The sequence below is a fragment of the Colossoma macropomum genome, unplaced genomic scaffold, assembly GCF_904425465.1.
Source record: "Colossoma macropomum unplaced genomic scaffold, Colossoma_macropomum, whole genome shotgun sequence".
NCBI lineage: Eukaryota > Metazoa > Chordata > Actinopteri > Characiformes > Serrasalmidae > Colossoma > Colossoma macropomum.
The window spans coordinates 22,294,647-22,320,553 of NW_023494799.1; the positions used below are offsets into that span (position 1 = coordinate 22,294,647).

Below are 25,907 nucleotides of genomic sequence, written 5' to 3' on the forward strand. Positions count from 1 at the left end.
ATAAAGTTAAACTGCATAAAGTTAAAACAGCTCAAGTTTTCTTGAGCCACTTCGATTCGAGAACATGTCAGTGACAGTAGAGGAGTGAACGGTGGCTAAGGAGACACTTTTAAATATAAGCATTGGGTGTAAACTGAGTTGAATAGCTAACAATACAAATGTTAAAAAAAGCCAATGTGGTCTGAAGCAAAATTTATGCTACCATGCAGGCGCAGCAGTGAAGTATCTCTTGCTCTAATAAATGAAAAAAATAAAAATAAATTAAATCTAAGTTTCTCTATCTTTAAAGAACTTTAAAGGAACTTGACAGGAGCAGCTTTTATGACGCAACAATAAGGGCGGGAACAGCGGTGCTGTGACGCAAACAGGAAATTCGCTGTAGAAAAGACTGTCTTGTTTTGGTTCAGCCTTCGCAGATCTACACAGCCTTCAAAGGACACACCTCGTAAACCACGTCCTTCAAAGGACTGCCGACTCAGCAGATAGGTACTGACAGGCAAAAAAGGTGGCAGCCACAATGGTGGCAGAAGCAAAATCCAGGGCGTGGGAGGAGTTTGGAGAAGCCATGGAAAAAGGCTTTCGGTCAGCCTCAAGGAGGTTCTGGACGACTGTCCGGCGACTCAGGAGCAGTTGGGGTGGCTGCGCCCAAGCTGTATTCGGCAGGGGTGGAGAAACTCTGACTTCAAATGAGGATATTGTCGGTCGGTGGAAGGAGCACTTCGAGGAACTCCATAACCTGGGAGACATGCCTCCCTCACGGGAGTCAGGGCCAGAGGCTTCTGACATGTCAAGCTCTATTTCCCTGGTGGATGTCACTGAGGTAGTTGGCAAGCTCTTCAGTGGCAAGGCACCGGGGGTGGATGAGATTCGTCCGGAGATGCTTAAGGCTCTGGATATTGTGGGGCTGTCGTGGCTGGCACGCCTCTGCAATATTGCATGGACCCCGGGAACAGTACCCTTGGACTGGCAGACCGGGGTGATGGTCCCCTATTTTTAAGAAAGGGGCCGGAGGGTGTGTGCCAACTATCGGGGTATCACACTGTTCAGCCTCCCTGGGATAGTCTATGCCAAGGTGCTAGAAAGGAGACTTCGACCGATAGTTGAACCTCGGATTGAGGAGGAACAATGCGGATTCCGTCCCGGCCGTGGAACAATGGACCAGCTTTTCACCCTCTCACGGATTGTTGAGGGGGCATGGGAATTTGCCAACCCAGTCTGCATGTGTTTTGTGGATTTGGAGAAGGCTTACGACCGTGTTCCCCGAGATATCTTGTGGGAGGTCCCTCGCGAGTATGGGGTGCCAGGGCTGCTACTCCAGGCCATTCAATCTCTGTACTTCCGGAGTGAGAGCTGTGTTCGTATACCTCGGCATTAAGTGTGACTGTGTCCTGTTCATGATATTCATGGACAGGGTGTCAAAGTGTAACCGTGGTCAGGAGGGCATTATGTGTGGAGGCCGGAGGGTGGCGTCTCTGCTATTTGCAGACGATGTTGTTCTTTTGGCTGGATCACATGGATGCCTCCAGCGCGCACTGGAGCAGTTTGCAGCTGAGTGTGAAGCAGTTGGTATGCGGATCAGCACCTCCAAGTCTGAGTCCATGGTCTTAGCCTGGAAAAGGATGGCATGCCCTCTCCAGGTAAGGGGAAAGGACTTGCCCCAGGTGGAGGAGTTTGAGTATCTCGGGGTCTTGTTCATGAGTGATGGGAAGAGGGATCGTGAGATCGACCGCAGGCTGGGACAGGCGGCAGCAGTAATGCGGTCACTGTACCGGACTGTAGTGGTGAACATCCCGACCCTCATCCCGACCCTCACCTATGGTCATGAGCTATGGGTAATGACCGAAAGAATGAGATCGCGAATACAAGCGGCGGAAATGAGCTTTCTTCGCAGGGTGGCGGGCTACACTCTATTTGATAGGGTGAGGAGCTTGGCCATCCAGGAGGAGCTCGGAGTAGAGCCGCTACTGAGAGGAGCCAGCTGAGGTGGTTCGGGCATCTGATCCAGATGACCCCTGGGCGCCTCCTGGTGGGGGTGTACCAGGCACGGCTTACCGGGACAAGACCCCGGGGTCGTTCTTGGATGCGCTGGAGGGATTATATCTCCAGGTTGGCCTGGGAGTGGCTTGGGGTCCCCGGGAATGAGCTCTAGGAAGTTGCGGGGGACAGGGTCATCTGGGATTCTCTGCTCTCCCAACTGCTACCGCGACCCTAGCTGGACTAAGCGGTTAACGATGATGATGATGATGATGAATATTACACAGTTCAGAGTATGAAGTGTTTGGGGTGTTTAGATTTTCTAACTATATTTACCAGTAGAAATAAATTGGGTGAAATTTTGGATGAATGCATGCTGATTTAAGCCCAGATTTAACCAGTGAGCCAAAGGTTTTATTACACACTTCTACAACCTAGTAGCTCAGCTAGTTCGCATTGAATTCCCTGTAGTTACGGAATGACAAGCCTTAGTATGTAGTAAACCTGAGATCTTAAGGGGAAAAGATTCTGCTCTGCTTTGCAGTATGAATGAAGCCAAACAAACACCCCATCAAAATACCCCAAACCAAAGAGCAAGCTTTGTCCAATGTGGTCGTTTGGAGGCTTTCTCAGTGTCGGGCTGCAGTTTGAGGAGCTGGTGCTGGTATATAACAGAGCTGAAGTTAGCAGACTTACTTCATTTCTGTGCACAAGAGAGTTAACTTGCTTGTAGCATGTGTTTTCATATTTTGACTTCCAAAGACCTCAAAATTCAGAGGATAAGTGACACAAGACAAAATACACCAATCAGCCATAACATTAAAACCACCTCCTTGTTTCTACACTCAGTCCATTGTTTTAGCTCCACTGATTATATTGGAACACTTTGTAGTTCTACAGTTACAGACTGTAGTCCATCTGTTTCTCTACATCCTTTGTTACCCTGCTCTTCAATGGTCAGGGCCCCCACAGGACCCCCACAGAGCAGGTATTATTTGGGTGGTGGGTCATTCTCAGCACTGCAGTGACACTGCCGTGGTGGTGGTGTGTTAGTGTTTGTTGCACTGATGTGAGTGGATCAGACACAGCAGTGCTGCTGGAGTTTTAAACACTGTGTCCACTCACTGTCCACTCTTAGACACTCCTAACTTGTTGGTCCACCTTGTAGATGTGAAGTCAGACATGATAGCTCATCTGCTGCTGCACAGTTTGTGTTGATCATCTTTTAGTCCTTCATCAGTGGTCTCAGGACACTGTTGGCTGGATGTTTTTGGTTTTCAGTCCAGCAGCAATACTGAGGTGTTTAAAAACTTCAGTGTTAAAAATGATCTTAACCTTTTGGTGCTGTTGCGCTGTTACTGCGAAGCGATTCGGCTAACAAATGTGTTATGTAAGTGTGTATGTGTGTGTGCAGTTGAAGCCTGCAGGTTAAACTATGAGGAGTCTGGGCAGCAGCACCCTAATGATTCATACGTTTTTCCACACAACACCCCAACCCAACCCACCCCACGCCACGCCACGTCAGTGTGGATATTCCCTGACAGCATAACAGGGTGTTTAGACTAAAATAACACACACTCTGTCTGATTTGGTTCTTACGTTGTACATGAGGGGGAAGAAAATGACGAGGCGCACTGGGAAACCCAGCAGAGAGCACTCAGACACGTCTGAGGGTAAAACCAGAAACATACCAGAACACAAACAGCAGTGCTGAGCCAAGGCTGTCCAGTGAAAATGCCTTTAACACCTGTCTTTACTTGTTTATACTTAACTTGGCTGAGCACTCAAATGCTTTAAGTTGCCTTGCCTCATTCAGTCACCCTTAATTAATTTAGTTTTGCAACCTTTTATAACATCCTTATGTAATATAATTATGTATTTATGTTCTTCTACTTCTACAGAAAAAGCACCCTTTGGAATTATCTAGTTTTCCGCATGAACTGGTCATAAAATGTGATTTGTTTTTCATTTAAATCATAAGCATGCACAAATCTGCTGAAGCTAAAAACATGCATACAATTATAATCTTTCATGTCTTTATTGTGCAAACCAAATAAATACTCACAGTGCTGGTGGAAAACATAAACAAACCCTTGGATTTAATAACTAGTCGAACCTCCTTTGGAGCAATAGCCTCAATCAAGTGCTTCTGGTAGCTGCACAATCCTGTAGGGTATCTTGATAAACTTGGGAATTCATTTTTCCATCAATGATGGAACTGGACAGTTAGTCCAGGCCCAGAGGCAGCAAAGAAGCCCCAAATCATGATGCTCCCACCACCATGCTTCACTGTTGGGGTGTTTTCATGTTGGCATGCAGTGCCCTTTTTACATTGTACATAATGCTATGTATCCTTCATTAACAATTCAACCTCAGTTTCATCAGTCCACAAAACGTTTTCCCAGCAGCGTTTTGGAGTGCCAAGGTGCTCTTTGGCAAACCTTAGGTGTGTAACGCTGTTTTTAAGACAGCCGTGGCTTCCTCCATGGTGTCCTGCCATGGACACCATGCCTATTCAGTGCTGCTTGTGTGGTAGACTCATGATTCCTTCAAGCCTTTAGCTCTTACTCTAAGATTTTTTTTTACTTCATTGAGCATTTAGCATTGTGCCTTGGGGGTAACCTTGGTTGGACGCTCACTTCTACGGAGAGTAGACACAGTACTTAATCATCTCCATTTATAGACAGTGTGTCTAACTGTAGACTGATGAATACTTAAACTCCTTGATATCACTTTGAAATCCTTTCCAGCTTTTTGAAAAAAACAATGATTATTAATCGTAGGTCTTCTGAGATCTCTTTTTCTGCGATGCATGGTTCACACCAGCAGATGCTTCTTGTAAATAGCAACCTCAAAATGTCTGAGTGCTTTTTAAAAGTTAAAGTAGCTTTATGCTACACCTCCAATCTCATCTCATTGATTGGACTCTAGTTTACTTCTGTTGAAGTCATTAGCCTAAGGGCTCACATACTTTTTCTGACCTACACTATCAGCATTTGAATGATGTATTCAATATGGATGAGAACAATATGTTAATTTGTTTTTGCTATTAGTTTAAACAGATTGTGTTTGTTCTTTGTTGTAACTTAGATGAAAACCATAATTTAGGATGACTTTGTACATAAATGAAGGTATTCACAGGGTTCACATACTTTTTCTTCCCCCTGTAAAGTGCTTTACTTTAAGTGGTGGGAAAGGTAAGGGATTGATGGATATGTGCCCTACATATCGTTATTCTCAAAAAGAAAAAAACATACTTTTGGAGTTTTAATTTTCTAAATCATTTGAAACACAGCATCTTTATGCTGTGTGCAAATTTTATGATGAATGGACTAACAAAAGTGGTCCAAAATTAATTGGAGTAAAATCTCTTTCCATTAACGTACATTAAAAAAAAAAGTTTTTGCCTTCTCCTTTTAAAGTTACCACTTTGGAGATACAATATCTCTAAATCTTGTGCCTAAAGCAATTGCTTGGCGATCACTAACATGCTTGATGTCTGAAGTTAGCTTATTTAGCTTTTTACTGCAGCTACAAGGCTAATGTAGCTAACAAGTAACAGAAACTCATGTGTGTAGTTAGCACAATTAGCATTGTGCTAACTGCATGCCTAAATCATCACACATTTGCCTCAAACCATGTCAAGTATTTAATGCTTTAAGACCAAAACTGTCACTGCTGAGACTCACTACACTCTGGGCCTGATGCACTGAGCTTTTTGTTCCAGTTTCAGGCACAATTCAGATGCATTCTGGCTGTGCATTACACACAAAACTGGTGCATGGACCTTAACCTGCAGTTTCTGAACCATGTGCAAAGAAAAATGCAAAATGTGCTTCTCTTCCTCGTACATATGCATACACACACTCTTAGAAATAAAGTTTCTGTGCAGGTACATTTTTTATTCATCAAGATACAAACAATGTAAATGTTCCCTCAAAGGTACCACAGTGGTTTTAAGGTCCAATTGTGCACCTTAAATAAGTTTTTCCAGGTGAAAAGTACATATTTGTACCTTTTTATAACCTAATGTTTTAAAACAGAACAATAAAATTAAAAGCCTGGAGACGAGGCGCTGTGTGTGGAGTCAATACAACTTAGAAAATAAAATTTCAGTGTATTATGGTACAGTTATGTTCCCTGACTAACGGTACTGAGATGTACCCTTGAGGGTACCACCCCAGTGACAAGAGGGGCATTGCCTTAGTGACAGTTTTGTATCTTATTTTCTGAGAGTGCATAATGAGAAGATTGGGCAAAATGCAGGTGGAGATATTACCCTTGCGACTGATTACATAACCTGCCAGATTTACTAAAGTTTTTATTGTTTCATAAGCTTTCATTCTTTGTCATATTACTATGGATAACAAAAACACATTTCATTTACACTTCAAAATCCATCTCTGTTCACCTCTGAACGTGGTTTGAGTGATCTAAGTGTAATCCGTTCACAATGTATCCTGGGTAATGTTGTCGAACTGTAGTTTGGACACATGGGTTCTCGCTCTTCGCATACGCTACACTAATGTGACGTTGACGTTGTCTCTAGTGATAATTCTGTGTTATGCTGTGTTCATATATTGATAGTTAATGCTGGCGGTGGCAGAATTTTCTGTTGCAGTTCCATTGAAAACTATGGAATATCTGGTTTGCCGTCATCCATCTACTGCCAACATGTAAACATAGGATTAGGCCCATAGCTCCAGTGCAAAAGTAAGGAAGCAAAATTCAAACACCAAACACCACATGTTTTGGCTGGTTGTAAGAGGGAAAACTGTGTAATCTGTTTGCTAGACTATGGTTTTAACTGCTAGAGAAAGTTTCCCACTGATCTTACAATAACTGTCGTGCTCTGATGCATTTGGAGAACCAGGCCAGCCCCGCTGCGGTGTGATTACTGAGCTTATAAAGGAGAATTGCTTGCATTGAGGGATCCTGGTTCATGGTCATGGGAGCAAAAATAGGGGAATAAAGGGATGAGAAGTAATAGAGAGCGAGAGGTAATCCCTCTTTGCAATAAGAGTAAGCTGCTAGGTGCCTGCAGGGTGTGGATACGGACCACAGCCCATTACTGAGTGTAATTAAAGCCTGGGCGCTCTTAAGCCACCCCACAGTCCACCCTTCTGCTCCTCTCCTCTCTAAAGACCATCTCGACAGCGACTTTTCCCTATTTGCTTCATTAATGTTCATTAATTAAAAGTGGGCATTCATGGCAAAAACAAAGCGAGGCCTGTTGCTGCCATTTACCACAACATAAATAAGTTAGCATATTCATAAACAGGCAAAGCTAATTAATTTGAGTAATGGATGAATCATTAAACTTGAAAAGAGGCTAATTCAATTATACTAAATTGAAGTGATTAATTCCATTTGTGGGTTATATTTATTAACTGCCTATTAATCACAGATTTGCTCTTCTTCACTCACCTCCTCATGTCTATTTATATATTCACCATTCAGGCCAATTATTGCTCTTTTTGTTTCAGTCTGAAATAACATGCTCTCTCCACTCACTGCGCTCCATTTAGGCTCACTGCGCACACAGGATGGATAAATGCTGAAAACACATTATTTTGATTGAGCCGGCATTAGAAAAGGGATAAGAAAATGAGAACCTGTGGCCACTCGCTGGCCACTGTAGTGAAAACACCCACTTGTTTTTCCACTAACTCGCCACATTATTAAAAACACCTACCTTCTACTTCCACTAACCGGCCACTTTATTAGAAACACCGACCTTGTACTTCCCCTCACTGGCCACTTTATTAGAAACACTTCCTTGTGCTTTCACTAACTGGCCACTTTATTAGAAACACCTTCCTTGTACTTCCACTCACTGGCGACTTTATTAGAAACATCTACCTTGAACTTCCAATCACTGGCCGCTTTATTAGAAACACTTTCCTTTTACTTTCACTAACTGGCCACTTTATTAGAAACACCAACCTTGTACTTCCCCTCACTGGTCCCTACCCAGTTCTCTCATTCATCACTTCTTAAATATATATATATATATATATATATATTATGGCAAGCCAAACAGGAAATATTTTATGAACATTGATATATATAGAATGAACTTTGATATATATATACAATAAACATTGATATATATATAATGAACTTTGATATATATGGATTGAACATTGATATATATTGAACGAAAGTCGCTGTTGAAGGGTTAAGGATGGCCAACAAAAACTGTACATCAATAAATGGGCATTAACAAACTCCAGGTGGAGCTTAAAGGAAGGGAATTCTGATAAAGTGACCAGTAAATATACACAGTGATTCCGTGGACAGAGTGACCTGAGAGTGGCTGATATATGATGTGAAGCTACAGATGGGTGGAGCTTCAATATGTACATAATTTGACATGGTGCAGAAGAAGAGTCAGATGAGGCCATAATTTCTGTTTGAAAAATTGTCTTTCATTGAGAGCAAAGGAAACAATGCCACTTGAACAGCAACTGAAAATTGAGGTAGGTCACTCCTAGCCCTACTCTTTCTTCTGATGGTCACCAAACACAAACACACTCTCACTAACTCTGAGCTGGACACAAAAAAACACAGTAAACACATACACACACACTGTAACTGAAGAACAACAACATAGCAACATTAAATAACAATGTAAACAGTCTGTTTGGGGGTGGGGGGATGCAAGGCTACAACACACACAACCCCAAAAGTCCCTCTCTGTCTAAACAAAACATGAATGAATTTATGAATTATATTATTCATTTTTTCATCTCAATGTTCGATCCATGTACATCAAGGTTCATTAAATATATATACCTTTACATTCCATATATATCAATGTTCATTCAATATATATCAATGTTCATTCCATATATATCAAAGTTCATTCCATATATATCAATGTTCATTCAATATATATCAGTGTTCCTTCCATATATATCAATGTTCAATCAATATATATCAATGTTCATTCCATATATATCAATGTTCAATCAATATATATCAATGTTCATTCCGTATATATCAATGTTCAATCAATATATATATCAATGTTCATTCAATATATATTTATAACATCTGTGTAATGCTGTGTTAAATATGTTTTCTTCAATTTTCCTGACAGTGAAAAATGGATGACTTGTACTTAACGACTGGAATTGGAGGGTACAGTGACAGACCGGAACCCATTTGTTGCTGATGACCAGAACCCGCTGGTGAGTCCAAACATCTATTACATACTTCTGTACTTAGTACGTTTGACTAGAGCTTGTAATTCAGAAATTCCAACCTCTGACTAGGAAAAACAAATAAATGCCTCCTCAACTGGGAATTCCTACTCAGAAAGTCAGGGTGGTTTCAACTCCGAGTTCAGCGTATGAGGTCAAACCAACATGGCTGCTCACAGCATCAACAGTCATAAAGTGGCTGTTTTATGTAGTAAATTATAGTATTATTATCTATATTATTAGCTATAGATCTATCATCATACAGACACATTAGTTGGTCAAATCTGTTTTCAGGTAAATACATCATGCATGTTACACTTATCACTCTTATCAGTAATGTTAGCTGTTTAGCATGTTGGTAACAACACTCACTTTCCAAGAGGTATCCAGTTTTTTTCCCACTGTGCAGTTTGAATGCGTGGAGGTTGAAAATGAAAAGATTTTTTTCCCCCATTTCTAAGTTGTGTCAAAAACAGCACAAGAACAACTCTACCAGTGTGTATTGCTGTAATGTAGTTACTGAATAATAAACCTTGGGAGGTCATACAGCTGAGGGCTTTAATTAATTGATGTAATCTGCAAGGTTTGAGCAGCATTGATTTACTGTTAAACAGGAAGAGACTTCACTCACCAGTCTGCGCTGGCACCATCCACAGACACCACACAGTGCCACGAGCCACACGACACATACCGTTAGACTGACCGACACCAGGAAGACGCTCAGGGACAGAGAACCTACAGAGAGAGAGACTACAGGTTACAATTAGACACGAAAACTCATGAGCCATGAAAAAGTGACAAGTCCCCCTGTAGCGGAGTCCGGCAGCGTTTTTTTTCTAGCACAAATTTTAATGTCTGAACATAAAATTGAAGTGCAAGAATAAAATGCAAGAATTGATGTGGAATTAATTTGTTCATTAAGCTTAAATATCATGCAAGCACAAATCAGGTTCAAATAACATATTATTTTCTATGTATTTTGATTATCATACCAAGGTCAAAAGGTCAAAAATTTATCCCACATCTATTATAAAAATCTATTCTAAAAACTTTGCCTATCGTTTGTGTTATACCAGCTCGACAGGGCACCAGTGCTTGGACCCCGATGATTGCTAACCACAGTATTAGCTTTAGCATTAACTTATTCTTAATCCCTTAAATTGCCAGGATCCACCAGCGGTCCAAAGTTTGATTACACACCTCCATAACCAAGAATAGCTCAGCCAGTTTACACTGTAGTCCCTGTAGTTATTGAATAATAAGCTTTACACTGTTACAAATGATGGTTCTTTACTAAAGAAAATGGAACCATGAACACTTTACATGATTAAATTGTTGTTTGCATGGTGAAATCATTCTTCAGATTGATGGGGAATGTGTTGTATATGGTTCTATATAGAACCTTTCTGAAAAGGGTTCTATACAGCACCAAAAAAAGTTCTTCCATTGTTAAAAGCTTGACATCATAACAATAGCAGGACCATTTTTGGTACTATACAAAACCATATGCAACATATTCTATGTACACCATATACAGCACCATCTTTTTAAAGAGTGTAATATGTAATAAGCCTGGGAATTTAAGGAGTTAATCATTCAAAGCCTCTTCATCTGAAAATGAAAACCTGCAGCGTTAATATCCAGTAGATAAAAGATGTCTCTGGTTTCGTTCATGTTAACATGCTTTTCACAATTATTTTTTTTCAACCGGCTTACACTCATTTTTTTCCAATTTTCAGATGAATGTCAGCACTAAAATGATAAAAAAATCAAGTTTATTTTTGAATAACAAAATGTTCCATGCTCTCTGGAGCACTTTGCATATTTTGTCCCTGCCATAGTATTTAATACCCAAATCTGACCACCAGCTACAAGCCATATATTCAATTCATATCATATTAGAAGTGTAGTAAAGCGGTTAACCAGTTCATCCATTACAGCAGTGTAAAGCGTTTTTGGCGTTAGCTTTAGCCTAACATGGACACCAGACCAGAGCCAGTTTATGAGGAGCCTCGTCACTTCCTATTTCCCTCATTATATCAAAAACAGGAGGGAGCCCACGAGTCCTCAATGAATGGGAGTAAATGGAGCTCAACGGCTAAAAACGAAAAGTTAAAATAGAAAGATGTATTTTATTAAAAAAGCAAAGAAAACTCACCTGTATGTTTTTTTTTTCTACAGCAAACAGGTTTTGGGCAGCAGGATGCTAACATTACTGCTACTGAGCGCTGATTGGTTGGCGAGTGGAGCAGCTCATTGGCTGTTTGTGATCACTGACATCATGAACATACATAAAGCTCCTATAACTCGAGTTCAAAAGCTCTTAAAAAATATAACAGTGGTGTTAAATTGTTATATGCTGTTCTGTGTTCAGGAAATTTTCTAAACTATGATTTTGCTCAAATGCTCCATATTAAGCCATCATTTTGGACTCACTCGGGAGCACCCTCTAGCATTTGAGAAAACTGGAAGACATTACAGAGTGGTAAGTCTCCTCTCTACAAGTTCTTTGACCAGACTGCTGCAGTTCTGTTTTCTCTTGTACCACCTGAGGAGCTGACTCAATCAGCTGCATCAGACCACACTGCAGTCTCAGGGCCTGCACCCGTGACTGACAGGGGTAGGAGGGTGGGGGTGAGTTTATGGGGTACATGTGAGACAAACTGAGGAAGCTAAAGTCTTATTTGAATTTTCTGTTCCACCTTAACTGGTGTGGCAGTTTCATTTAGGTGCCTGTATAGAGACCTGAATGTAACTGCTGCTCCATTTAAGGAGGAACGGAAAATTTGCTGAATGCTGAATAAAGAGACTTCAGCTGTGTAGAAATTCAGACGTGACGTAACATTTAACATTTTGCCTGGCTGGTGGTGCCAGATTTAGAAAGCAATTCAGTGATAAGTTTATCTATATATTGTTCAATTTTCTTTTACTATTTTGCACAATAAAAATATCTCACACTTACGTTTGTTGACAGAAATTGTCCTTATTTAAGAGGGAATTTCACAGATCTCTCAAGATTTTTGCATAATTAAATGGTTAAGATGTAAATAGAGTCATTCAGAGAGGTTTGGTGTGAAATGCTGTTAAAGAGAAACTTGCAGTCAGAATTATTCACAGTGGTGGTGATAGGAACCAGACGTCCACCTCTAAAAAAGCTCCCTCACAGAAAGTTACTACTGATGCCTGATGTCTAAGACATTGTTTTATGATAGATGATGATGTTTTATGAGAAATTTGGCCTAAAACGTGTTAAAATCCTAATAGTAGTCCCCAATAAAAGTTTTGTTTCTAGATTTTCCACTATTTTACCATGATCAACGTTCCATATCAAAGCTCAGAAGACATGTCAAGGTTCACTGGTGGTTTTGGATAGTAAATAAAAGGCTATATTTGTGTTGTAGTCATGGTGACCCCTGGTTCCTATCACCACTACTGTAAATTGTTGGAATTCCCCTTTAAAACATGAACATAAGCCCCTGTTAACGTTCAAAAATAGGTTTACTTATGCATCTAAAATGGTTTTATTTGGAAAGCATATATATATAACCTGATATATACTGAAATTTTAATTACATTATTATATAAATTCTTGGCCATATCACCCACTACTAGTTTCATGGTATCGTTTTTGTATCACATTGTAAGTTATGTATTGAGATGCATATTGTATCTGCACAGTGGGTGGCCAGATGTATCAGAATGAGAGATGTTCTGTGCCACAGAAGCAAAAAAAAAAAAGAAAAAAAAGAAAAAGAAAACTGTTCTCCGCTCCGCACAAAGCTGACGTGCTTTAATCAGATTGAAAGTTTCAGATTCGAGGGGGCCGCACTTGGATAAATGTAAAATAAGCGCATTAATTAGCGGAGGAGAAAAGAGAGAATAATACATAGTGTGGGAGAAAGAGAGGCAAACATAAAAAGAGCAGTCGTGATTCCTTGAGAGAGGAGGAGGAGGCAGGAATGGGAAAAGTTGATTTGAGAATATTTCTAAAAAAACACACCTAATGGAGCGAATTTTGGTGAGCGGAGGGAGGAATGAGAAGCAGGAGAGAGAGAGAGAGAAAGAGGGAGAAAGACAGGGAATGGGAGTTGGTGGTTCAGTAATGTGTCTTTTCTTTCCTCATTCATCATCGCCAGCCCACAGAAAGCACACTCTGCCAAAGGAAAGCAAAAGGACAGCAGAGGCAGAAAGAGCTCTACTGACGTATCGATTCGGGGGAAATTAGCTTACAGATAAACAGTCATCAGAGTACAGTAACATATCTCTGCTTAGAGGAGTCTCACAAGCCACATGTCTGATGAACCAATAGATTTCATCGCTTAGTACGGCCAACAGCCTGCTTTGACAGGAAGGGGCCGTGCAAAGCAACCAATCACGAGCTGCTGCTGCTTCATGACATGTATGAGCAGAAGTAGTGTATGTTTACGCTTCACTAGAGCTTGAATTATTTAGCAGAACCCAACAACTTCAGTTTTTCTCCTTAACTTATTCTTCACTAGTTTCACTACCTTAAATCAGAGGGACACGCTTGAGAGAAAACAGGACATAAACAGCGAATCAATTCAGGAAAGTACAGATTAGTGCAGCCAAAAGAATGTTTGATTTGCTTCGCCAAATATTTTTGACATGTTCAATATAAATCGGTTTTTAAAAACCATTTATATATATTGTTGTTGTTGGAATGAAAAACATTTTTTATGTTTCGACATTTTTGTCATTTAAAATTTATTTTATTTTATGAGTCGTTTGTGCATCCTTCGTCAAATTGCATGTCCTTCTTGATTTGTGAAATCAGTCACACACAAAAGTTTGAACACCCAGTCAAATTACCTAATATAATATATGTATATATGAATGAAGGGGTTCAGTCTGAGGGGTTAATTCTGAAAAGCTTCTCTTTTTTTTCCCATGATGTAGATGGGAGTTAGCTTTACACATACAAAGTCATACAAGTCTCAGTGCTGTATTATGATTAATACTGCATTTATTGGAGAAATAAAAGTGTGTTTTTCATTATACACCAGCTGTTATTCTTTTCAGAAAAATCATTACATCCATAATTGTTACAAATGATTATACAGCATTTTGAAATGAAACTCCAGATTCATTCCAAAATGCTGAGTATTTATATAGAAATGGTCCAAAAATCCTTGAAATAAAACCTCTTTACATTAACTTACATTACAAAATATTTTATCCTTTTCCTGTAAAGTTACTAACACACGTCAGTGTCACTGCAGTGCTGAGAATGATCCACCACCCAAATAATACCTGCTCTGTTGGGGTCCTGTGGGGGTTCTGACCTTTGGAGAACAGGGTAACAACGTATGCAGAAAAACAAATGGACTACAATCTGTAACTGTAGAACTATATATGAACCATATATGCTCCTATATGGTCAGTGGAGCTGACAAAATGGACAGTGAGTGTAGTTACAAGGAGGTGGACTTAATGAAATGGCCAGTCACTGTATCACATTTAAAAAATGATGGTTCTTCAAGGGTTCTTTAATAAAGAAAATGGTTCTACAAAGCACTAAAAAGGGTTTATCTATTATTACAGGGTTGGCACTGTAACAATGGAAGACCCCTTTTTGGTGCTATATAGAACGCTTTTCAAAAAGGTGCTGTACATGGGTTCTTTGAGTGTTCTTGGTTCTCACGGTTCATGGTTCATTTTCTTTCTACTAAAGAACCCTTGAAGAAACCTTGAAGGACCATAATTTTTAAGAGTAAATATATATATATATATATATATATATATATATATATATATATAAGCACTACATAGCACCGACATGAAAAACCCAAACAGGTACATCCAAACTTTTGACTGCATGTGTTTAGAGTAAAGGCAATGTGATCACTTTTAAGAGGGTAATTTATGTAATCGTGTGGTTGTGACAATTAATTACAATTAAGATTATAAGACCCATATACTGAGATTACAACACCCTCACTGGTCAGTCCACTCTCACTCAGTGATTCCCTGAGGGTGTCATTTGCCAGTGTTGTGTAGGCTGAATATTTCATTTTCATTTGGCCGCATTACCGAATGAAATTCAGTAATTGCTCCCTTTCGCTACGAGCTAATTGAGGCGCTTCAAAATTGCAGTAACCGATACACAATTAATAGCGCACCTCTAACTCAGGACTCTAATGTGAATGCAGATTAGCAGCGCCTCCGGAGAGGTAGCGTTATAATTGCAAATATCCGTCTTTTTTCCTGCGTCGTGTCGCTAAATTATGGCCCCTGGATGTCTTCACTTCATCCTTTTGTTGGCCTGTCAGCCACACGGCACCGTTACAGCGAGAGACAACAGCTCTCTTTCACTTCGCCGCCTTTTCTGCAGCAAAGCGCTTTCCATCATTCCCTCTTGACTGTGCTTACAGGCCCATTCACCGACTACAAATGCGCTTCGTAAGGACCTGACATGTGTTGGCAAACAACTGTGTTGGGAGGAAATTCTCTCGCTGTCACTGCATGAAATAAATGCACCTTCCCTCACACAGTGAGACATGCACTGCAGGTGGGCAAACGCTTCGGCCAGTGAGGCCGCTGGATGGGTGCGTTGGTGAAGTTCTAGCAGTGATGACAGATAACATCAGTGCTGGTCTGGTGACCAATCTCACATCCCCATCCTGATCTTACTTCCCCTGGTTTCCAGTTGCGGTTTTCAGTGTTATTGGATGAATCATACGTATCACCGCTGTCAATCAACAATTCTGGGTGGAACCTCAAAAGGCATAGGCAGTGTGCCTAACTGCCTATGTGCCTAACGTTTTGTGAACTTAAATATATTCGTAAATGAACATGACGACAAAGCAAACAAAGCTAGCACACAACTCAATTAAGGTTTTGCAGTTAACTGTAATGGCTTGCATGATAATTAACACATGCTAACTTGATAACCTTGGCTGAGTGTCCTTGAGAAGTGAACTCAGGACAGGGGTACGAGACTGGGCTTTACACCAGCTCTACCTAATAAGAGACATAAGCAGCTGCTTAGGGGCTCGCAACCACCATGGGGCCTCCTAACAACTTGTCATTATGTATCACTGTATCATTATGTTGTCTCAAGTGAGAGGGTAAAAAGCAACAGGTATTTCTCAAAAAGGAAGATGAGAAGATGAGAACTCAAAGATTAAAGTATGTGTTGTTTTTATGGTGTTAAGAGTAGGCTTGTAGTTGGGCCTATAACAGGTGATTAATCCAGGTTTAGATTCTTAGTCTGTGATTAATCCAGGTTGAAATACTCAGGCTGTGTTTAATCCAGGTTTAGATACTCAGCCTGTGATTATTTCAGGTTAAGATACTCAGACTGTGATTAACTGAACACAAAAAGCACACAAATTAGCCAGTTACACATTTCTATTTTAGGCTGTATTTTTTCCCCTAATAATTACTTACTTACTTACTTACTTACTTACTTACACACACACACACACACACACACACACACGAGAGCCCAGAGGAAACCCACACAGACACGGGGAGAACATGCAAATTCCACACAGAGGGGACCCTGGTCGCCCTTCTTGCGGTGAGGCAACAGCGCGCCACCGTGCCACGCCCCCCCTCATTACACTTATTTTTAATAAGTTAAGCCAATAAATAGAAATTGCGCCCCAAAACTGTTCAGAGGATAACAAAAACATGTCATTTGACCTTAAACATATGACATATCAGGTCAGTATTTTTAGCAGAGCAGTGCAAATATAAACCATCTGGTTCTGGTTAATAAAACAGAAAAAGAACATAACAGATCTTCCTCATTTCCAACGCTAGCACTGGTCCAGGGATAACAGGTCTAGTTCTAGTGGTCTATTTTGGCTTCCCCCCATGTATATATTTGGTTTTAGTGCATCAGCAGCAGGTCAGTGCATGTAGTGTGGAAAGGAACCCATAAGCTATTCAGAGTCAGATCATCTGTATATTTTATGAGCTCAACACTAGATGTCAGCAGGTCGTCCTGAGAGTTCATATGAAGAACAACAACTGTAGAGGATGAGAGTCTGCCCCGAGGGACGCCAGCCTGAACCGTCTGGAATAAGAATGGCACTTGCTCTGTGTGACTGTGTGCTGTGGAAGCCAAGTCATGTCCATTATGCCATACTGGTTCAGGGATGTAAACTTCAGCAAGAGGCCAATCACATGACTGCAGAATGATGGACACTTATAAACGTAAACCAGGCGCATCCTTTCATTCCTTTAATCATTGTAATGTTATTATTTCATGCGAGCTGCCCTGCTGTATTGAGCTGGATTGCACATTTTACTATCTGTAAAATAAAGGTTTAATATCTGACATGTAGTCATAACATCTTTTTCTTAAAGGGCCCTTATCCTGATCCACTTATATTGTTACTGTGATTTTATGTACCAAAAAATTTATTTTTACATAACCTATCTTTATAGCCTATGTAAATCGGCTCTGCCTTGTGATGGACTGACGACCTGTCTAGGGTGTTTCCTGCCTTCTGCCCATCGACTGCACCCCACCCCACCCCCCCACGACCCAGAAGGACAAACGGCTTAAAAGATGTGTGTGTGTGTGTAAATTGGCTCTATTTGAGAGGTGGTTTTCCACGATATGAGATAAGGTTCTAATATGAAATTGCTACTGTTAGACTCCAAAACTGCTTTAGTTTAACATCACTTTGGATCTATATTGTCTATATTATTCAACCCCATTTCCAAAAAAGTTGGGACGCTGTGAAAAATAAACAAAATGCAATGATGTGCAAATCATTTAAACCCTATATTTAATTGAAAATAGCACAAAGACAACAAATCAAATGCTGAAACTGAGAAATTTTATTGTTTTTGAAAAAAAAAATGTCCATTTTGAATTTGATGCCAATAACATGTTCCAAAAATGTTGGGACAGGGGCAACAAAAGGCTGGTAAAGTTGTATAATGCGTAAAAAATACCACCTGGTGGTTAATTGGCAAAAGGCCAGTAAGATGATTGGGTCTAAATGAGCATCCCAGAGAGGCTGAGTATTTCAGAAGTAAAGATGAGGAGGGGTTCACTACTCTGTGAAAGACTGCACGATCAAGTAGTGCAACAATTCAACAATAACAGTTCTCAACCTAAAATAGCAAACAACTTTTGCTTTTCATCATCTACGATACATAATAACATTAAAAGATTCAGAGAATCTGGAGAAATCTCTGTATGCAATGGACAAGGCCAAAAACCAGTATTTGCTGGCCATGATCTTTGGAATCTCAGGCGGCACTGCATTAAAAACAATTGATTCTGACATGATTCTGTAGTGGAAATCACTGCATGGGCTCAGAAACACTTCTGAAAACCACTGTCTATGAAAACAGTTTGGCACTGCATCCATAAATGCTAATTAAAACTCTTAAATGCAAAGAAGAAACCATATATAAACAGGATCCAGGAATGCTGCCACCTTCTCTGGGCCCAAGGTCATTTAAAATGGACTGAGGGGAAGTAGAGAAGTGTCCTGTGGTCCGATGAATCAACATTTGAAATTCTTTTTGGAAATCATGGACGCTGTATCCTCCGGGCTAAAGACCACTCAGCTTGTTATCTGTACACACTTCAAAAGCCAGTATTCATGATGGTATAGGGGTGCAATAGTGCACATGGAATGGGTGATGTGCACATCTGTGAAGGCACCATTAACGCTAAATGATATATACATGTTTTGGCAACGTGCTGCCATCCAGACTACGTCTTTTTCAGTGAAGGCCTTGCTTATTTCAGCAAGACAACGGTAAACCACATTCTGCGTGTATTACAACAGCATGGCTCTGTAATAAAAGAGTCTGGGTGCTAAATTGACCTGCCTGCAGTCCAGATCTATCACCCACTGAAAACATTTGGCACATTATAAAATGAAAAATATGACAACGGAGACCCCGAACAGTTGAGCAGCTGAAATCCTATGTTAAGCAAGAATGGGAAAACATTTCACTTTCAAAGCTACAGTAATTGGTGTCATCAGTTCACAAACGCTTACAGAGTGTTGTTAAAAGAAGAGGTGATGAAACACAGTGGTAAACAAACCCCCGTCTCAACTTTTTGGAGCGTGTTATTGGCATCAAATTCAAAATATTTTTCAAAAAACAAAAAAAAATTCTCAGTTTCAACGTTTGATATATTGTCTTTGTACTATTTTCAATGAAATATAGGGTTTAAATGATTTGCACATAATTGAATTTTGTTTTTATTTACATTTTGCACAGCATCCCAACTTGCATGATGAAAGGGTTTTTACATCATGAAAGAGTTCTGGACGTCTGTGGAAAGTATCTTGTGTGGTCGATTACCACAGACAAGAGTTTCAACAAGTTTTCCTCTTATTGTTAAACAACAGAATAAGGAGACCAAATTTCTGAAATGAAAACCGGGCACATTCTCAATTTGGTGGTCAATATATCAATAAAATATCCAATGTTATTATCTATTAAAAAGAAAGGGACAGTTTCAGTTTCTTCTATTATGACCATGGTAACTGCTGTACTGTAATAAACTGTGGCCAGGGCTGACTGACAAAATTGGGCATTGACTAAGTAACTTTGTGAACCGTGTTAGAACATCACACAGTTGCTACCATGTGTCATGCATCCCGCCATCTCAGACTCACTCAGGAACTCCATTTTCCAGAACTCCCTGGGAGACCATGTGACTCTGACACCTCCACAATCCACCATTCACCATTCACTCTCACCTGAGTACTGATCTGTTTCACCTGTCTAACTTGTCATGTGATTAGTTTATAAGCCCGGGCTTTAGATTAGTACTTTGAGAGGTATTGCTTTTCCTAGTAGAGCTACTGAGTGTTTCCATTTGTGCGTTTGCCTTCTTGTGTATTTTGACTGAGTTTTTGAAATTTTGGACTTTTTTGCCTTTCCCCTTTTGGACTCTGTTTGCCTGATCTGTTTTTTGTAATGTTTGTAATGTTTGTCCTTTTCTGGATTTGACTCTTGCCTGTTTCCTGACTACGAAGATTGATAAAGATCTAACAGTAATCAAACTACAGAAAAAAGGCCTGTGGCTGTAGCTCAATACCAGACCCTAAACACCCCTGGGCAGCTCAAGTTCTGGAGAAACAGAGACACTGCTATCAACATATGCCATATGTCATCTATGGATGCTAAAAAGTTGAAGCAGTTTAAAAATGATTTGTAGATTGCATGGTAGCTACTTTCAAGTAGATTAATGTCTATACAAATCAGCAGCGATCACCTCGTAGTACGATTCAAGTCCCGTAACCCACTCCTCCTTTAATCCCTGGGTCACTTCGTATCTTGAAAAGATGTTTACGGTGATGTTGTGAACTCAATTGACACTTTCTAGCTTCTGGTTGAGTTTTACACAGCAGTGTTCCCTAAAACTAGGCGAGCGAGTGGTTGAAGTGGTCAGTGGACAGCAACAGCAGCTCCTCTGTTGGTCAAAACAAGCCCAACACTGCAAACAATTCTTAATTCTAGTCAATATATCTAATATATTCCATTTTGAGATGGTTATTATTATAACTGCACTTATTATAAGATTATCTAGCTTATTTTCAGAGTTTTTTTATTTGTTTAAGGTCATTTTATTGAGTAAAATTATCTCACTATACTGGCAGATAATTTTGCTTGAAACATTGCATTTCTTAAAACAAGCACAATTATCTGCCAACATAGTGGAATAATTTTACTTAATAAAATTACTTAAAACAGGTAAGAAATGTTTGGAAATAAGTTAAAAAATCATAAAATAAGCTTACAACAGTCTCAACAGGATAAACACTGGATATATCGACTAGATTTAAGATCATTTTAATTGACAAGATATTATTTTTTGCAGTGAATGCAAAAGGTCTGCACATCTACACTGCCATAGATCTTTTTTAGGATATTCTGAATATCCCGAACTTGGACTGTTCCTTTAAGACTGTAGAGTGGGCCTACTCTTCACAAAGCCATGCCACTGGGTCTATACTGCCATTTCATTCTCTATAATAAGCAGCCTTTCTGTATATACCTTATCATTATAGCTCAGAAGCAGCATTTGGCATTAATCCTGAAGAAACTGAGGCCCGCCACTCTTTGGCTCTGCGCAGACCAGGGATTTTTTTCCACTGAGCAGGAAAATATTCATCTTTCAGACAGGTATTAAACAGGTGTGCGTGTGCTGGGGCTAGCTTTGGAGAACCAGCCGTGGTGCATCACCAGCTGTTTGCTTTGTCCTCACCTCATGGCTGTTATTCAAAAATGAAATGAGAAAGTGAATGAGAATGAGAGGAAAATGAGAGAATCAGCTTTTATTTTCAATTGCACCTGCTTCCGACTCGCCAGACGCTTCCAGCTTCCTCTCAAATGTTTTCATTAGCTTCCCTTATTCTTTCTGCTGGCGTTTCTCCTTTTGCATTTCTCACGACTGATCCAAAACAACATGCCGCCTTGGGGGCCTCAGCCTTGATATTCAATGACAATGTGACATGTTATGAGAGCACTGCAAAACAATTATATACTGGCAAGCAAAAGCATCATAAATGCAGGCAGTATGTATAATAATCTTATAATGACACTGTTATAGGAATGTTATGAGATTATTCTAGCTATTTCTACACACTTTTACGAATTTTAAGGACAGCATGAATGAAAAATCATAACTCATTTTCTTTCTGGGTCTCTGAACTAGATGAGCATTTTCTCTCCAAGTCAGAAGACTTTTAGAGACAAAGCTACAGGCATTACATTTCAACAGCAGACTACAGTAAAACAAGACTTTAAATGACACAATGAATTGTGGACAAAAGGGGAATTACAATCATTTTTCAAAATCTCTGCATAATTCAGTGTTTGAGACATAAACAGAGTCATTCAGAGTGGTTTGGTGTGAAATGATTTAGATTTCTTTACAGTGGTGGTGATAGGAACCAGGGGTCACCATGACTACAACACAAATATAGACATTTAATTTAGTATCAAAACCACCAGTGAAACTACACGTTTCTTCTGAGTTTTATATGGAATGTTGATGATGGGAAAATAGTGATACATCTGAAAACAATATCTTTTCTTTTGGTGATTTTAGCATGCAGTTCACATCAGACAGTCTGAGTGGCTGAGGCTGAGACTTCATATATAAATATAACAAAAATATTTCTGAAATGCACATCTTACCCCTCAAAACACAGCATCTGCCCTTATTAGCAATCTACGGTGACATGCAGTGACTCTCTTTTTAAAAAACAAGGTAATGGTGGCTGGTCGATTACTTTTTTGAATTACTAGCCAACTAGAAAAAATGAATAGCCCCTACTGCACACATCAGGGTCACATGATCACTTATGATTGGTGGAATGCACACTTGCATGGCATGCACACATATATGAGAGAGAGAGAGAGAGAGAGAGAGAGAGAGAGGCCAAGAGAAGCGCAATGACAGGGCTAGAACAGTGCTTTATCTATTTCAACAAACGAAATACAAACAAAATGAACTTTCCAGTCTGAATCCAGACACTTGGCAACCCTACATGCAACCCTAACAAAGGCAATGAGTCAGAAAAGAAAAAAAGAATTGGGACCAGACATATGACTAATATTACAATGCTCCTTGATTTCTGGACTCTTTATGAAGTCTGTGACACAGAGGCTAACATTCAGAGCCCAGCAATCTCTCAGGCACTGGGTCACAACAGTGCGTGATAAATGGGTCTATGTCATCTCTCATTGGTCATTTTTCAGCTGCTGCCAAGAAAGCTTTGACTGGGTTATGACAAATCAGTGACAAGATTATTTGTAGGTCAATGCCAGAAAACAGCCATGGTGAGTGGATCTTTACTCATGATCTCTCACCCTACGACGTCCTCTGTCATCGAAACCCATCTGACTGATATGACATGATATGTGGGAATAAAAGAAATGCACCTGCACAAGGGAAGGGTATGGTTATAGCAGTGGTACGCACCATATTTACAATGGGGACATCGTCTTGTAGTGTGCAAATGGCTTTAATCATTATTGTCTTTAATAGTGTAACATGTTGGAAGCTGAAGAAGATGATAAGGCAGGGTGCAAGTGCGAGCTAGCAGTTTTATTGTTGTCCATGGAGAATGTAGCAAAGAAAGTACCAGAAACAAAAGAAAAGCAGAACAAGGAAAGCACTAAAGAAATGAAAGGAACCACCAAAAGTAAAGAACAGAGAACAAAAGACACAGGAATGACTATTTGAACTAAGAATCAGTAAAACACACTACAAACAATAGCAAGAAGGGAACAGACCAAACCAAGAGGAATAAATACACAAAGGACACATGAGAAACACCTGGGGCTAATGAGAAGGCAGGACTACAGACAACACATAGGTGGGACAGTGGAGGAGACAGATCAAAACAACAAACGCACATGGCAGATGTAAGCAAAAGCACATGCAAGAAGAAACAAGAGGAAGAATAAAAAAAGGCAGACAGACAGAAATTAGGAAAGACAAAGCAGGGAAGACAGGATGTTCCAAATAGGCTATATATTAGTTTTATTTAACATGTCATTTTAAATGTTTGTAGTCCTTTAATTTTTGCTTTCAGATATTATCATAAAACAGTTTTTTTATAAGCTTGTATATCTCTGCTAGAAAAACCAGCAGTCACCAGCAAAACCAGCATATGCTCTGTTTTGGATGCTGGTATGCTGGTCAACCAGGATGACCATACTGGGGTGACCAGCTGAACCAGAACCAGACCCGCACTAAACCAGCTTAGACTAACATGAAATGCATGCTGGTCTGTACTGTAGTGGTCAGCCAGAACTATGTCTGCAGACAATTATTTTTCAAAGCTACACTGTAGCTTTGACATAAAGGTTCTGTTCATATACTTTTTTTGTTCATCAAAGTACAGACAATGTAAATGTGCCCTCAAAGGTACAAGAGTGGGTTTAAGGTCCAGTTGTGCACCTTAAATAAGTTTTTCCAGGTGAAAAGTATGTATCTGTACCTTTTGATAACGTAAAGTTTTAAAACAGAACAATAAAATAAAAAGCCTGGAGACGAGACGGGGTGTGTGGAGTCAGTACAACTTAGAATATATAATTTCAAGTTAGCTCATGATGACAAATTCAATTACATTTTGGGTTCCTTAATGATTTTAAATATTTTGAAAAATGTTGTTTAACAACAAATAATTGGCTTATAAGGATTGTTTCTGATCCCACTTCCAGAGACCTATTAGCCAGCAGAGTTTAATTCTAATCTCAATTTTTAACCCAGGACACAATTATTTTGGATTGGGATCAGATGGGTTAGGTTGGGTGATCAAGCTAAATGTATTTTGGGATTGATCAGTGGTCAGTGGTTTTCTAAAACAACAAGTAGGTCAATATTTTGAGAGTTTCACCACAGTGAGTGAGAAAAAGCCTTGGCATATTGAAGTAGCTCAGCTGTACAATTGATTACAATAACAAGAACAAATGATTACAACCGATTACGCAAGTATCCCGAAAATCAGAGGCATCTGCTGGTAAACATTAGCATCTCTGGAATAAAACCAAGAAAGCAGCGCTAGCTCATACTGTAAGGCCTTCAGTCCTTTCAGGCGATCAGACTGTCAATTAGAACTTTTGGTTGGCTTCTTTTCCTCCAGTGATGAAATCCAATCTTCTGGACTGCAGTGTATGGCTCCCCGAGGGCCCCTTCATTAGGCTTTTCTGATTGCTTTCCAGGTAATTGGTGAGGAAAGATCATGGAATCATTATAGAAAATGCATATTTGTTGCAAAGCATTGATTTAATTTCGAAGCACTGCCAAATGACTTTCTGCTTGCTGTGTGTGTTTGTGTTGTCATGTATTTAGTGGTTTCTGGGGACAGAGTGTATCCAGGATGATTTTCCTTTCCAAAAACAAGACTCTACGCACAACAAGTTTCTGTCAAATCATAATAAAATGTCTCCTTTTTTTACTTACAAATGCAGATGTGGTATGGATTGAAAGATTAGACTCTGCACTTTCCACAGAATTCCACAGATTCTCTTAGCCAAACAAATGGAGGAGTTATCAACTTGAGGTCCACAGTGGCTCATTGGAAGGTCATATAGGTCACAAAAATGGTCAGTTGGTAGAGCCCCTCAACAACCCTAACCATGTGTCAAAGTCTCCTCTCTCAAAGTCTCAGGCTCGTATTTCCAGTCTCCACAATCTCACCTAAAATTTGGTGTCAGTGTGAACTTCCATCTCAAGTACAACAAATGGAGCGAGCATAGGGAGTCACCATGACTCTTTTAGGATTCCCTGTTTCAATGAGCTACAAGTGAGAAAAAAATACATGTGACATTGACATGATGTGCATTTTTTGAGTCCAAGTCCATTTTTTCCCAAAAATTAATTTTTGATTTTAACAATGCCTTTTTTGTGAAAAAATTTTCAGTGCAAATAAAATCCATTTTAGTTTCTTTTTGCCTCCAAAAGTTTAAAAATGTCAGGTGGTTAAAACATCCAACCAAATATGTTGATTAAGTGAACTGTCAGTAAAAGATAATTTAGTTATAAAAATCTAAATAAAATAGTTTGGGATGATTTTATGTTAGAAAACTTTAATATAAAAGCCACGTTTCAAAATAAGACAACTTTAAAAGCACTCAACTCACTGAAAATGTTTGTCCACAAGTTCTTTCTTCCTCAAATGTCAGGCAGCACAACGAAAAACAAAGGACTTTTGTTCTGACATGCTTTTATAAAGGAAGAGCCAGGCTACTACATCA

The 25,907-nt window shown here is 39.7% G+C and overlaps 1 protein-coding gene across 1 annotated transcript in view; it reads right to left on the reverse strand.

Annotated features, from left to right (window-relative positions):
- The window catches only part of syt7b (synaptotagmin VIIb), a 211,692-nt gene that overhangs the window by 108,220 nt on the left and 77,565 nt on the right, over window positions 1-25,907 (reverse strand). Inside the window, exon 2 of the mRNA XM_036587086.1 lies at window positions 9,814-9,917. Within this exon, the coding sequence (XP_036442979.1) occupies window positions 9,814-9,917 (104 nt within the window). The remainder of the gene's footprint in view (window positions 1-9,813; window positions 9,918-25,907) is intronic.